Here is a 13,907-nt window from a genome sequence, read left to right as displayed (position 1 = left end):
GGCAGCAAATACATGGCCCGAAAGTAGAGATGTACTCTAAATCTGCAGGACACCTGGACCCAGCTGAGCTTTGCTCACTGCACTTGTGAGAATCCACGATTTACAGAGATAATCCTCAGACATTTCAAGCTGGGCTGAAGATAGACACATTTCCACATTTCCAGCCCATGCCATCAACTCCATTCATCTGGAGCAGGTGCCAAGCTTACGAAATCCTCCTGCCGTGTGGTAGGCTCCACAGCACGCTTCATTAGCAGCCAGCCGAGCAGCTCACCACCTCCAGCGCACAGGCATTGCAAACAGTCTGGAGATCAGAGACCCAAACCTGGGAAGCAAAGGAGGCAAGGTTTCAAAGGCAGAGGGGGATTTAGGCAGACAATGCCGGACTCTGTAAAACCTGCTCCCAGCCCCTCCTATCCTCACTCGTTTGAGTGAACGCAGCTGTCTGTCTTTTCTAATTCAGGGGTACAATGCTGTGGCTGGAAGTGCTAGACATGGCTGTGGCAGTCTTGTTAAAAACAACATCTAATCAATTGCCAAATGCCATTTACCCTGGATAACCTCCTTAGCTGAAACTCCCCGTATCTACTGGCGCCGCTTTGATGTGTCCTTCTGCTCTTTCAGCCCAGATGTTGTCATAGATTTGCTGACGATGACTGCAAACCGGCTTTGAAACGCGCTCTGGCAAGAAATACTTTCCCATCCTGTCTCAGATAGGGTCTGCTTTTTTCCCCCTCTCACATTTTTAGCACTGAGGCCATGGGGATGAATAAAGGCTCTTTGTTCATTTAGCCACTTCTCTGCTTGCTGACGCTTTATTTTGTAAAAACTAAGTTGAAATGACAGCGGCAGGAGTTCAATAGATGAAATAGTCTCAAATACCACAGTGACGGCCAGTGCTTGGACCACTTTCAGCTGCAGACATGGATGGTGAAAAGGCGCGGGAGCCTTAAGAGTCCCAGAAATACTTTCTCCCTCCCTCTTAAGTCCCAGGAAAAAAGTGAAAAAATTCTGCTGAGGGAGGAAATTCTCCAATTGCCTCTTGAAGATGGTGGTAAGACACTCTCTTTCAGAGGAGCTGGCACCTTACTCTGGAAGTAGTGGATGCTCATTTACAGGACGAGAGAAAACGGCCTCGAGTTGTGCCAGGGGAGGTTTAGGCTGGATATTAGGAGAAATCCCTTCACCGAAAGGGCTGTCGCGCACTGGACCAGGCTGCCCAGGGAAGCCGTGCAATCCCCGTCCCTGGAGGTATTTAAAGGACGTGTAGATGTGGTGCCTGGGGACATGGTGCAGCGGCGGACTTGGCAGTGCGAGGTTAACGGTTGGGCTTGATGATCTTAAAGGTCTTTTCCAACCTAAACGATTCTCTGGTATAGATTCTACAGCCCACGAGCCCCTCGGGGTGCCTCTTCGGACGCTCTGGTCAGGACGGCCTCCTGCCCGCCCGGCGATGGATGAACACAGAATCGCAGAATCGCACAGGCTGGAAGAGACCCTTACGCTCACCTCTGCTGTCACTGACAGGCGAGAGCGGGAACCGGCGGTTTCTGAGCGCGGCCTTCGCTCCCCGGCGCAGACGCGGCTCCGGCCCGCAGCCCGCGCCGTGACGGGCGGCAGAGCGCCGCCGGCCCTGCAGGGGGCGCCCTCCCGCCCGCGCGGCAGCGCGCATGCGCAGAGCCCGCTGTTCCCGCGTCCCGGCCTGGCGGGCGCCGCGAGGGGGCGCCCGAGCGGTGCGGCGGAGGGAGGGGCCGGCGCCCGGCGCGTGACGCGCTACGGCGGCCGCGCGGGCGAGGCGGCGGCGGGCGCCATGGAGCCGTGCGGCTGCTGGCTGCGGGCCGGGCTGGCCGCCGGGCGGGTGCGCCGCCGGCTGCCCTGGCTGCTGCTCGCCATCGTCCTCCTCGGGTCCGCCCTCAAGGACGGCGACCTGGTGCCCGAGACGCCCATGCGGAACAAGCGTAACCCGCTCAACGTGTGAGGAGAGCCGGCGGGGAAGGGAGCGGAGCGGAGCGCTGGAGGGAACGCGGGCCCCGTGGGGCGGGTGGGGGTCCCGTAGGGCTGGGGGCGACCGGTCTTAACGGGAGCGGGCGGGGGGCGGCGGCGGCTGTGCCGCGCTGCCGTGGCCCCGTGTCCTCTCCGGGGGCGGAGGGGCTGCCCCGCGGCCTCGGGGGGCCGGGGGGGGGCCGGTGCTGTGGCAGCGGGGGGGAACAGAGGGCCGGGGCCCCCGCCTGCTCCGGCGGTGGGGCCTGGGAGCTCGGCTGAGGCTGGCTCTGCAGTAGCTCTGTGGGACCCGGGCTGGTCCCAGCGCCGCGGGCGGGTGGGAGAGGCGGCGAGTTCGGGAGCCGGTGCTGGCGAGCGCCGGGCTGCTGGGGGCTGACACGATGGCTCCTGTTAGAGTTCCTGGCGTTAACGCCCGCTGTAGTTTACAGGACTGCAAGATTTCAGAACAACTGGAGCTTCTCGCTCGGTTTTTATTGGAAGAGGAAAACAAGGAATTTTTTTCCTCCTTTAGCTCCCAGATAATTCCTCGTATTTGAGTAAACTGTTGCTGAACTGATGTAAAAGCAAGCTGGAGAAGATAAGTCTTTTAGCGTCTTCTGTAAAAGCAGAGTTACTGCCATCCTTTTCTAGTACTTAGGCGATGATTTCACTGGCTTAGTCATTCTTTAAAACTACATTTGAACATTTTGAAGGGCATGAGGAAGGCGATGAGCTGGGCCAGTGCACATGTGTTTTACCTGCTACAGATCAGAAAGTAAAGGTAAAGTTGCTGATTTCCCCTGTAACTTGGGGAATCTTGTACGTTATTAATTCGAATTTGTCATTTGGTGAGCTGTGGGAGAAGAGCTGCTTTTAGCGTGATTGAAAAGAAGGACTGGCAGGAACACTTAGAGAGCAGAATTGATCTGACAGTAAAAAACATGCTACAGTTCAATTCTTCCTTTTTAAATAGAGGAGGGTTATCTGACGGTTCCTGAAGCAATTTTTTTGCCCACAAATTAGTTGCCTGCTGGTTTGCTGGCAGCAATTACGTTAACAGCCTTTTTTGCTTTTAACTGTCTCAATAAAATGAGGATTTTATTTTCAATTACTGTTCCATGGTAGCAGCTGTAGTTGCCACACAGATGCCACTTCTACTGAAAAATTAAGAGTAAAGGAGGTAGTCCTCAAAATCCTGGGCAAGGCCCTGACAGGATTGTCAGGCCCTTAATGAAGATACAGAACTCTTTTCCTACTTGTTTTTGTCTTCGATGCTGAGGTGATGATTAAATGATGACTGTGTGTGTCTAGCTATAGCTCAGCCACAGACCAGAATTCTGCTGTCTCTGTCAAACCAGGATGTGGGTAACAAGGGGGCTGCATAGTTCCCCTCTCCCACCAGCTGATAGGAAGCAAGCTGTGCTGGAAGGTGCTAATGGGAGAAAGAAGATTGTAGACTATGGTCTCAACTCATTAGTAAATTCACTCCACTTTCAGATTTGAAAAGAGGACTAGTTATGCAATACTGTCTCCTGCTAAACAGGATACCAGCACATCATCAGCTGGTTTTCAAGATTTTATAGGCATCGCAGCAAAAATTTTCAAGGCAGAGAGTGAGTTTAGAGATGGAAGGGATTTGTGTATGCCAAAGGAAAGCTCTCATCAACTGGAGGGACAGCAAAGGAACAAACACATTGTGCTTCTTCATTTATTTTGTGAGGTGATGACGGAGGAAAAGCTTCATGAGCTGCTTAGGGAAAAGAGTCAGCCCTTCTGGCTATCTTAGTATTAAGAGGTTGAGGTTGTGAAGGGTTTTGAAAGCAAAGATAATTGAGATGGAGGAAGAGAGTCGGAGAAGGGGTTACTGTGGTCAGAGTGGCAAGCTAAAAATACGTTCTTTGCAGCTGCGTTTTGAGTAGGGCAGGGTTGAGCAGGTTTGTAGGGTAAAAGCGGTTGCAGAACTGAACTGCAAGTCTGAACAAGGGCTCTAGGTCCGAGGGAATGCTGCCTGGGAAACAGTTGAAGTGCCTGGTTGAGGAAGTATTCAGGTGTTGGGCCCGAGAGAAACAGTGGGGAGAGTGTTAAGATTTTAGCTATGCTGTGCTTTGAGGGGAGGGCACAAGTGTCTAATTTAGATGGTTCTGAACACTGACCTTGAAAACCTACTTCTTCAGGCACCGCCACTTACCCCCAGCTCCTGTGAAGTTTCACACATGCATGTTTCTCTCTTGGCTTTTCTCTGGCAGATATTTTGTGAAGGTGGCTTGGGCATGGACGTTCTGGCTTCTGCTGCCCTTCATCGCAGTCACCACCTACCAGTTTGCCGAGAGCAAGTTCCTCTATGGTCCCACGAAGAGCGTTTTGATGGTACTGCGGCGTCTCAGTGCACTGCTAGTGGGCACTGCCATCTGGTATGTCTGCACCGGACTTTTTATGTATATCGAGAATCTCACCGGCATGTGCTCTGCCTCAGGTAAACTCAGCGAGCCTCGCCGGCTGTACGCCACCAAGCATGAGTGCCACCAGGACAACGGAATCTGGGATGGTTTTGATATCTCGGGGCACTGTTTTCTGCTCTCGTACTGTGCTCTGATGATTGTGGAGGAGGTGGCTGTGCTGGAAGGCTTGTCCATAGACCAGAACTCTAAGCTGCATGTTGTGATCAACGGCCTGTTCGTTTCCTTGTGTTTTCTCACCATGATCTGGGTATTCATGTTCCTCTGTACTGCTGTGTATTTCCATGACTTCAGTCAAAAGCTTCTTGGTGTGTTGATAGGTCTGTCAGCTTGGTATGGGACATACAGATTTTGGTACTTGAAACCCTTTTCTCCTGGACTACCTCTTCCAAATATACCTTTGAGTTCAAAGAAATACAGTTATAGCAGATAAAATAAGTTTTAAAATTTTTGGATTTTCCTTTCGGTACTGGAGTAGTTGAATGTAGGAATGGTTACTGTATTTTCACTGTAAGGAACAAGGTGATGGGCTGGAGGAAACCAAATGTGTACTAGCCAGTGGCTGGCAGGTGGTAATGAGCTTCTTCCTTGGGAGAAAAAAAATTGCTGTTGTTTAGGAGCTGCTGAGTGGCATTCTCAGCAAAGAAATCAGAAGTTGGATGTGTTTCTCTTACTAGTAAATGGAGGAGCAGATCCGAGGCTGACAGAGGCCTTTGCTCTTTAAGAGCTTTACTGATCTCAAATTAATTCTCTCTCTTTCTGATTTATTCATGTCAAAATATCATGGATGATCCAAACGTCATGCTTCTTTTTCTTAATACTCCTATTTGTATTGCCTTACGGGAAGGCTCTAATAACGACAGTGCTGCTAAGCGTTGCAAAAACATCAATACTCCTTAAAGCAGTATATAGCTCTGTTGTGAAACTAGAACATCTCATGTTATCAAGTGTTAAATACACTAACTTGCCACAAATGTTTCTTAGCGTCTGCACTTTCTGCAGCGAAGAGGGTAAATCTGAGATGTAATGTCCTAAGCAGACTGTGACTTTAAATTCATGCCTGCCTTTGAAAAGGAAACTCTTGAAAAACAAGCCTTAACTTTCTCCTTAGGTGAGGTATCTGTAATAATATTTTGTCATTTTATTCTTGACAGAAAAAAAACCCTCCTTCCAATTTTGCTAAAAAGTCCAATATGAGAATTGGGGTTTTAATTTTTTTAAAATCTTATGAGTTGCACACTTTGCAACGACGAATGCTTTGTGGTATGTTTCTTCTAGAAGAACAATGAAATTCTGGTGTTATGAAGAAGTTAGCTTAACCTGCTATTTCCCAAATAGTCTGCTTGGTAATGAATGAAACGCATTGTTTATCGTAAGAGCTGCAAAGCAGTGTGCCTGAAGCAACATTTATTCTTGCTTATCCAGCAATATCAATAAGCTACTTAAATTTGATTGCACATAAAGCTGTGGCCACTTTTGATGTGGCTGGAAACCCACTACTGAATAAAACACTACTGTTATTTAATGAATAGGTATGATGTGGGATGGGTTTACTCATCATATCAATCAGACATTTAGCATAGTTTTTATCTTGAAAAGCTTTTTATTATTTCATAAAGGCTTATTCATGACGCAGTTGCACAAAATTTGTTTGACAGTTGTAGTGACGAGCAAGACAGCCAAAAAGGTCTGTGGGCAAGGCTGTAGATAAGTGTCCACTAATCTGAGAGCGGACTTGATCTGCCTGTAGCGTTTGACTCCAAGGTGATTATTTTGCTGAATATAGCGTATGATGCACCATAGTCTAATCTTGGCAGATTTCTTTTTGCCATCTCAACAGCTCTCTTCCAGCAAGAGAGCGGTAGCATTTGCAATGAATACAGTAGTGTTAATTCCCCACTTATGGTCTGCCTCCGAGGAGAGCTGGATTCACCTGAATTTCCACTGAGTTCAGTGGCAAGTGGGAGTTGTTGTGTGTCCTTAGAAAGTACAAATCACCTCTCAGAAAGAAGCTGTTTCAGGAGGTTATGTATTTTCTGTCAAGCTCCTTTTTTTGTGTGTGTGTTAAACTGCCTTTTAAGCTGACTCCTTGGAAAGTTTGCACTGATTAACTCATATTGGGTTTAACAAAATTTGTTTAAACAATGCAAATTCATTTGCAGACATTCTTTTGATGTAATGTAAGCCTGCTCCCAATAGAGTTAAGCTAGACTGCAAGCCACTTTCACCATGAAAAAGGATTATATACCCAGAAGGTTTTCTGATTAATTTCATTACATTTAAGTTTCTATTTTAGATTATCTTTATGTAACTTTGCTTTATAGACAAAGCCTTGGAACAGGAAATGCTATTTATTTAAACCAACCAACATGCTGAAATTATATTCAGTTTCACAAATGTTTTGTGCCATCACTATATGGATATTTCTGTCCGCTTCTACGCAGTGTCATACAAACTTTTTATTACAGAAATAATGTGGGATATGGTTATTCTCAAAACTTATATTTAAACAATGAAAGAAAAACACTTAAACTTTATCAGTGTTTGTGTCTTTGAGAATCTGTTTCTGATGTCTATAAAGATGCTGCTGCTCTTCACTTCCCTGAATGATCCAGCCTCCTGGTATTTTTGTGACTACTGAGATGCATGATCAAACTGACATTGATAATTCTGCAGTATTTGAATGGGTTAATATAGCACAGGTTCTCAAAAGTACTGGGTATAAAAAGAAACAAAACAAAGCCATGCCTGACAAAAGCAAGTTTCCTAACGTGTGCCCCTTACACCAGGCAGTTGATTTTGTAGACGCGGACAGTTGCTTATTGTAGCAAAGTGAAAGCCTAATCCACTGAAAGAGACGGGAAAATTCCCGTGGGCTGTAACACTGCTCATGAGTTTGGAAATCTTGGCGTACATGTCTTTCTCAGTACCCGTGAGACCTTGAGCCAGCTGTTGGCTTAGGAGGTTCCCTTGTGCTCCAGACCTTTTCTTTGCGCTTTTTGACTCTATTTCAGAGTAAGTCTTTTCTTCCTTGCACTTTAACTGGAAACTAAAGGTCGCAAATTTTCTGTTCACATATTTGCCGTCACCTTTATCTGACTTCCTTCCCTCTCCCAAATACTCTTTTATCATTAAAAAAAAATTGCGGCCTCTCTGCGACAGATTTGCAGCCAAAGAGAAACAGTGCTGTGCGTAGCTGGATTTGATGTCCTGTGCCAAAGGCACAAATCATCTGTCAACAGGTATTATTAATTTGTTTCAAGTTTTTAAAAAAAGTGTAACATTTTAAAGATAAATTTTCATATTTTGCAGTGAATTCCAAAAGACAGCAACTATAATCACAAGAAACACTTGGTCTTTTTCCTTTTTTTTTATTTTGCTTTTCTGCATTTAAGTATTCCTCTTGTTCCTGCAGAGCTGTCTTTCTGTGTCTCTAGAATTATCCAGGGAATTTTTGTCTCCAACATCTTACTAGCATTACTTATTGCAACATATGTTTGCTAATTTTTCATTGCCTGTGTTTGTCTAGCCTATTTTGTGGGCTCTGTATCACAGTACTTTCACAGGAGCAGCATTTGACCTGACTGATGTGGCTGAGGCAGTTCTTGGTCTTGGTGCCTTAAACATTTTCCGCTGCTGGGGCCAGCAAGGAAGAGAGTGTCGGCTACAACACAGTGAGAAGGTTAACTGGATTAGGATTCATTTCACTCTTCACTTACCTGGGACTCTTTAAAATGTTTGCATCACTTCAGGCAAGATCAGGCAAACAGGAAAGTTTAGATCTTTCATAAGAGCCATCTGAACAGTTCAGACTTTAAACATATCTGAAAACGGGGTTTGATTCTTCCTCAAAGTCTGTTCAAAGCAAACTTGTTCCATGAGTGCTTCACTGGTGCTAAATGGTATTCTTGGTTTGCCAATTTATTTGTGGCTACTGAAACCTGGGTCATGGAGCAGCTGCAAAAAAATAATCCTGTTTTCTGTTTTGATGCATGGCGATTCCTGACAAAGTGAGAAAAACCCAGTTATGCCCTATGGTACACTTTAATGGAAAAACTGTAGGGGCTGCTGTGATATATTAAAAGTTTTGGAAAATCAGGCTTTAGTTGTGAACACAAGTCTATAGTCACTTTTCTTAGTGAAATAATATCTGTTTTTTCCACTGTAGCTTAAAGTAGATCCCTGCAGCTTCTCTGCAATCAGCCTTTTCCAGCTCTTTGCCTTTGATCAGCCTATGTTTATCTCTGTTTGCTGAGAAACCTGTTTCCTGGGATTATTTCTTTTCATAGCTCATCTCGCCTCCTGGAGCACAGATTAGTAATAAATGCTCTTTACCTTTGCTAGATGCATGCTTTCTCGTTATTTTGTTTTCCCCTCTTTTAAGTATTTTGCCAAAGCTTAAGATGAAAGTAATTAATACTAGAAAAAAGGCTGTTGTGACTCTGAACTCATAATTAAAGGAGTTGGTCTGTCACTGTAATGCTGTGCACCTGGAAAAAAGCACATGCTTAATTTATTGAAGCAGAACTATGCCTGATGTGGTTGAACTCATGGAAGGAAAGAGAAGGTAATGTGACAGTGCCACGTGGTGCATCGGCAGAGTTAGCTTTGTCCTTTTCTCAGGGAGCAAGCACTGCATTTTCTGTAAAGAGTAGTTTCACCCAGGAGTTTAGTAGGAAATTATTAATTAATTTGAATGGGGGAAGGGTACCTTAGTGCTTAAACAAGGTATACAATGAGAACATAGAGTTTACAAGTTGAGACAGCAGAAACGGAAATGGCTATCAGGATTGAGTGCAGTCCCTGAAATTTCAGGCAATTATGTAGTAACATTTAGTCTGAAAGATTTTTATTTTTTTTAAACTACCCTCTGTCCATCACAAAACACAGGCAATGCCATGTGCCTTGTAACAAGCTGAACAACTTTTCTGTAAAGCTTTGGAACTATAATATGGCACAGAAAATTAAGTAGGTGAAGAGCTTTACCAGTGTTTCAGGAGAATATCAAGGGAAAGTAGTAGTCAGGGAAAATGCCCTTTCTCAATCGTGCTTTTCCTGACAATGTATCCAACGGTAGGAGACCTGCAGTTGTACTGTGTGTGTCTCTAGTGGTGTAAGGCTGAAGAAGGAAAAACGTGGAACAAAAGTAAATACAAATGATGATCGTTTTTCATCTTGTATCTCTGAAGCCTTTTCCCATGTCCAGTCGAGGCTCATTTTGCAGTTTTAGGTCATGTATTCCCTCAGTCATGCAATTAAATGCATTTAAGCTGTGGGAAGTGTTGTTGATGTCAGAGCAATAAGTAGGCATATCCTCAATGTAGATGTCAGCTCTCTTCTGAAATGTCTTCCCCGAATCCTGTGCTGCCTCTGTTATGTGGGGCCTTCCCCATCTCATGGGGACTGGGGAGAAGAGCAGTGCCGAGGGGCTGCAAGCGGTGTGACTGTGTCAGGGACGGGCATCACGACTCATTCCTGGAGAAAATTCACCAAAATGGGTTGTGGCTCGAAATAGTTGACTGTGATGGCGAAAGCCCTGCAAAATTAATTGAAAATAAAGGTGATACTAAGCCCTCAAAGCCTGTTAGCCTTTTATCCAAATGTGTGAATTGTTGCACCCAGACCCAGCAGGATTGTGCTCGTTCAGAATGGCACTCAGGGTCTGCCCTCTGCGTTTTGCAAATGGTGGAAGCAAGCACAGATTTAATATGTGCTTGACAGTGTCATGCTAGACCACAGCTCTTCCCAGCACTGTGCACTGTTGCTCGAGCTTTGCCATAGCCTGACCTGACTGGTTTGGTTTTTAGAAGAATGGGAATGATAGATGTTTGAGTTTTCTAAGAATTTTTTTTTTTTTGGTTGATTGTCATGATTTGGAAGTTAAGAGAAAAAATTATGACAGGGTGGTTTTTTGTTTTATTTTATGGGGATTTTTTTTTTTGTTTGGGGTTGAGTTGTTTTTTTTTTTGCTTGTGGCCAAGAATCCTCCCTATTGCTGGTCTGTAGTAGTTGGCTCTGAGGGCATGGAATGGAAAGAAATTGGTAAGCAAAAATAGAAGAGTGTTCCAGGAGGCTTGCAGCAGTGACATGACCTTGTGATGTAAAGAGCATGTGCAAAACAGCGCTTAACTATGCAGAATACGTAGCTCCATGTCAAGACGTGCCTGCAGCATTATAAAGCACCCTCAAACCTGGTTGCACTCTGTTCTGATTGCAAAGTAGCTTTATTTGGATAACTCTCCTAGAGCTAAGAAGGATTTAGGTCGCGGGAGAGATGAGGTGCTGGTAGGAAAGGGCTGAGACAGGAGGTCATGAAAGTAGGGGGTTGGACAGTGTTATTTTTAAAGAAAGGCTTCCTAAGTTGTTGTTGGTCTGTGCAGTTTGTTAAGAGCTTTTTAGCAAGACTGCATCTCCTTCATTTCTTAGCAGTTCTTTCTCAGAAGGTGGAAATGGGAGGTTTTGTGTCCACTGATGCAGAGTTTCACAACCCGTGGGCTCCTGGCAACAGAACTGTCTCTGAAAATGGTCATGTATCCCTGGCTGTCTGCAGCAGGAGAGTGAAATCAGGGGAGTCCAGGAGAGAGGAAAGGGGTAGGACGGTAGAGAGGGGTAAAGAAAAAAAGAGCTGAAAGTAGATCACTGTGCTGAGGAGAAAAACAAAAAAGGAAGAAGAAACTAGCGTGAGCTCCTGAGGAGTGGGTGGAGGTTGACGCTTTGCTCATCGATGCTCTTCGGCATCAAAGTTGTGTGGAAATAGAAATAATCTGCTTTGGCAACGGCATCTGCCGTCTGCAGGTAGAGCCTTGGCCTGCAGCACACAGGTTACTGCAGTCCGCAGCCTCTGCTTGCCTTCGCTGCAGCTGCAGTGATAGACATCTGTGTTCTGACAAAGCAATTGTTCACCTAAATTATTTATGGCATATGTGGTATTCTTTCTTTCACTGTGAGGCATTTAAAGCAGACTGTTTTCTCTCTGTTTAATCCTTCAGAGGAAAGCGTGTAAAATGGAGAGTAAAAGACAATGATAGTAAATATGTCATTTGGAAACCAGCATGAGGGGGAAAAAAATGGGAAATTTGTTTGTTGTGAATGTGCTTTATCTGAGAATACAAGTTCCAGTGTTTTTTTCACTACTGCTTAAAACCTTAGATTCAGTATTAGAAACAGCTTGGTCTGAAACCCCTCTGATTTATCACTAGGCCATGCTTTAGGAAGTGCTTTAGGGCTATGAAATCTGTCCCTCTTCACAACATACTTATGCAGATGTTTTCATTCCCATTCATACCTGTGGGTCTGAGCTTTTGTCTGGGTGCAGCCTGCTGAACATGGGCTGGGGACTTTATTCTGTCCCACCAAGGCAGAAGTAGCTTTTCTACAGACTTGTGTAGTAATAGCAGCTTTGCTGATGGCATGAACAGACGTGAAATTACCCTCTTATCCTCTGCTATGCCACAGATAACTGCAGGTGTGGAGTTAGAGTAGTTAGCTCTTAGGTTGTACATTATTTCCTGGTTCTTAGGTTATTTAGTTTTTAATCCCATATTATCATATTTCATATTATCCCTGGCCATCTCAAAATACTATTATCATATTATCCCATATTATTTTAATCCCATATATCTCTTGGGAACCTGAGAGGTTTAGTTGCTGTCATTGCCTGCATTGTGGATCCAGTCTGGGTGCGTGGCTTTGATCTTGATGATGGCAGTGAATGCCACCAAATGCAGCCTCATGTTAAATATTTTCACAAGCTTTTATGTTTGCTGTTTGCTGTTCTCAGGTGGGGAAGTCCTTCATTTACTTTCACAGCAGGAAGAGTTTTCCCTTGCTTGAAGGAGCAGCTCTTACACCATCCCCCTTTCCTCCTTAGCCAGGATACTGAAATTGCAGTTGGGTGGTAAGGATGGGGTTTTTTTTCCATCCAGAAACAGAGTAAGACTCAGCAATTAATTTCTGAGAGGGCCACAAGATGGTCACTAGGTATTCTGAGGCAGCCCTTGATCTCAATTTCTTTGTCAGCCTGTGACAGACAAGCTCTGTGGTGTGTTCCCTGTCCTCTGGCAAGCTTGGTTTTGAAATCCTTTATTCTGCATGGAGAGGTCTCCTCCATCCCTTGACAAGCGAAAGAGAAGGCTGCCAGCCAGCTGCAAGACTGACATGTACATTTTCAATTTTCCTAATTGAGTCTTTTGAGCAAAACCCGTAGGAGTAAAAATATTTCAGAAGCTGTAGTTCTACAAATCTGACCGTTGGGAGCCTGTTAAACAGGAGGCTTGGGAGGGAGGAGGGAGTGACCGCTCCTCGCGTCCTGGGTACCCACAGCCCGCTCCGTGTCATGGAGCTCCATCTCAGAGGTGCTCAGAATGGCTTGGACTTGACAAGTAGCCCCTGATTTTTCTCCCCTCTACTAATTACAAGTTCAGCATTTCAACACAGATACAGGCCCTGAGGTGCCTAAAAGCACGTTTTCCTCTCAAACCCAGAGGTCCTGAAGACTAAAAATTTGCTTGGGTAAATAAGTACGTATAGGTAGAGCCTAAGAAGGACCCTAACTGGGGTCAGATCAGGTACACAGAAGTATTTGGTGCAAGACACAGCACAAGCCATTCCCTCTGTTGTCTAGTGCAGCCAAAGCCGTGCTTCAGTGATAGGAGTTTGCTACCAAATTGCTCAGCAGCAAATTGTAAGGTGTCCCAGAGCAGACATTTGCTTCAAATAGTATCTCTGAGGTGCCTCACCTTCCAGCCTTACCCCTTGGGTGCTGCTGTTACCTCACACCTTGTTGAGAGCAAAGTGTAAAGTCTGGGAAGGAGAAAACAGATTTTTGCTATCATTTTCATATTTCTGTGTACAGAAAGCACCTCGGGCACTGAACATCGGGCCAGTGCCTGGCTTATGGCTGTGTAGTGCCGTGGTCTCCCCTTTTAAATGGAACTAGAGCAGAAAAAGTCTGATTAGGCTCAGATCAGCTAGAGCAAAAGCAAGTTTTTATGATGACAGCCTGTAATCACCACAGGGCTGCTTACAGTAACTCGCTAGTCTGGATTGATCAGGGTGGTGACATTCATCTCCCAGTTCGTTTCAGCATGGTCTTGAACATCAATCCAGCCTCTGCCTGTCACAGTAATTGTCTTTTATCTCACTCGCAGATTGTTTTTCCCTGGAGCAAAGTCCTGGTATTTTTTCATTACCACGGCAGGGAAACAAGGCTCAACAACAGGGAGTGGCAGTCTTCATGGATTTTTGCTTTTTTTAAATGTAGTTCAAAACAAAGGCTTGCTAGTGAATAGTCCTAGCTGAGAACCTGTACGAAACTCATTGCCTCCCAGCAGCCCACCAAGCGACATGACCGATAGTTCTCACGTGTTGTTCCGAACTGACCCACGCCTTGTTCCAGCTGCTGGCTCTGTCTGGCTTCCTTATAACAGTTGTATTATAACAGTGTGCTCCGAAGCAAAACAAACACTTATT

The 13,907-nt window shown here is 45.3% G+C and overlaps 1 protein-coding gene across 1 annotated transcript; it reads left to right on the top strand.

The window, feature by feature from the left end:
- The first annotated feature begins 1,763 nt into the window (after positions 1-1,763).
- FITM2 (fat storage inducing transmembrane protein 2) lies at positions 1,764-10,380 on the top strand. Its single transcript, XM_072878950.1, has 2 exons — positions 1,764-1,974; positions 4,227-10,380. Exons 1-2 carry the CDS (start codon positions 1,811-1,813, stop codon positions 4,867-4,869), a joined length of 807 nt encoding a protein of 268 aa, XP_072735051.1. The 5' UTR covers positions 1,764-1,810; the 3' UTR covers positions 4,870-10,380.
- Positions 10,381-13,907: the final 3,527 nt, after the last annotated feature.

Source organism: Ciconia boyciana, chromosome 14 (assembly GCF_034638445.1).
Source record: "Ciconia boyciana chromosome 14, ASM3463844v1, whole genome shotgun sequence".
In the NCBI taxonomy this organism is placed as follows: domain Eukaryota; kingdom Metazoa; phylum Chordata; class Aves; order Ciconiiformes; family Ciconiidae; genus Ciconia; species Ciconia boyciana.
This window is presented reverse-complemented; position numbering and strand designations above follow the sequence as displayed.

Excerpts from the sequence above, each read along its gene's own strand:
- FITM2 (XM_072878950.1), top strand. The coding sequence starts at position 1,811 with ATGGAGCCGTGCGGCTGCTGGCTGCGGGCCGGGCTGGCCGCCGGGCGG. Across the intron at positions 1,975-4,226 it reads AAGCGTAACCCGCTCAACGT|ATATTTTGTGAAGGTGGCTT; the intron begins GTGAGGAGAGCC and ends TTTCTCTGGCAG.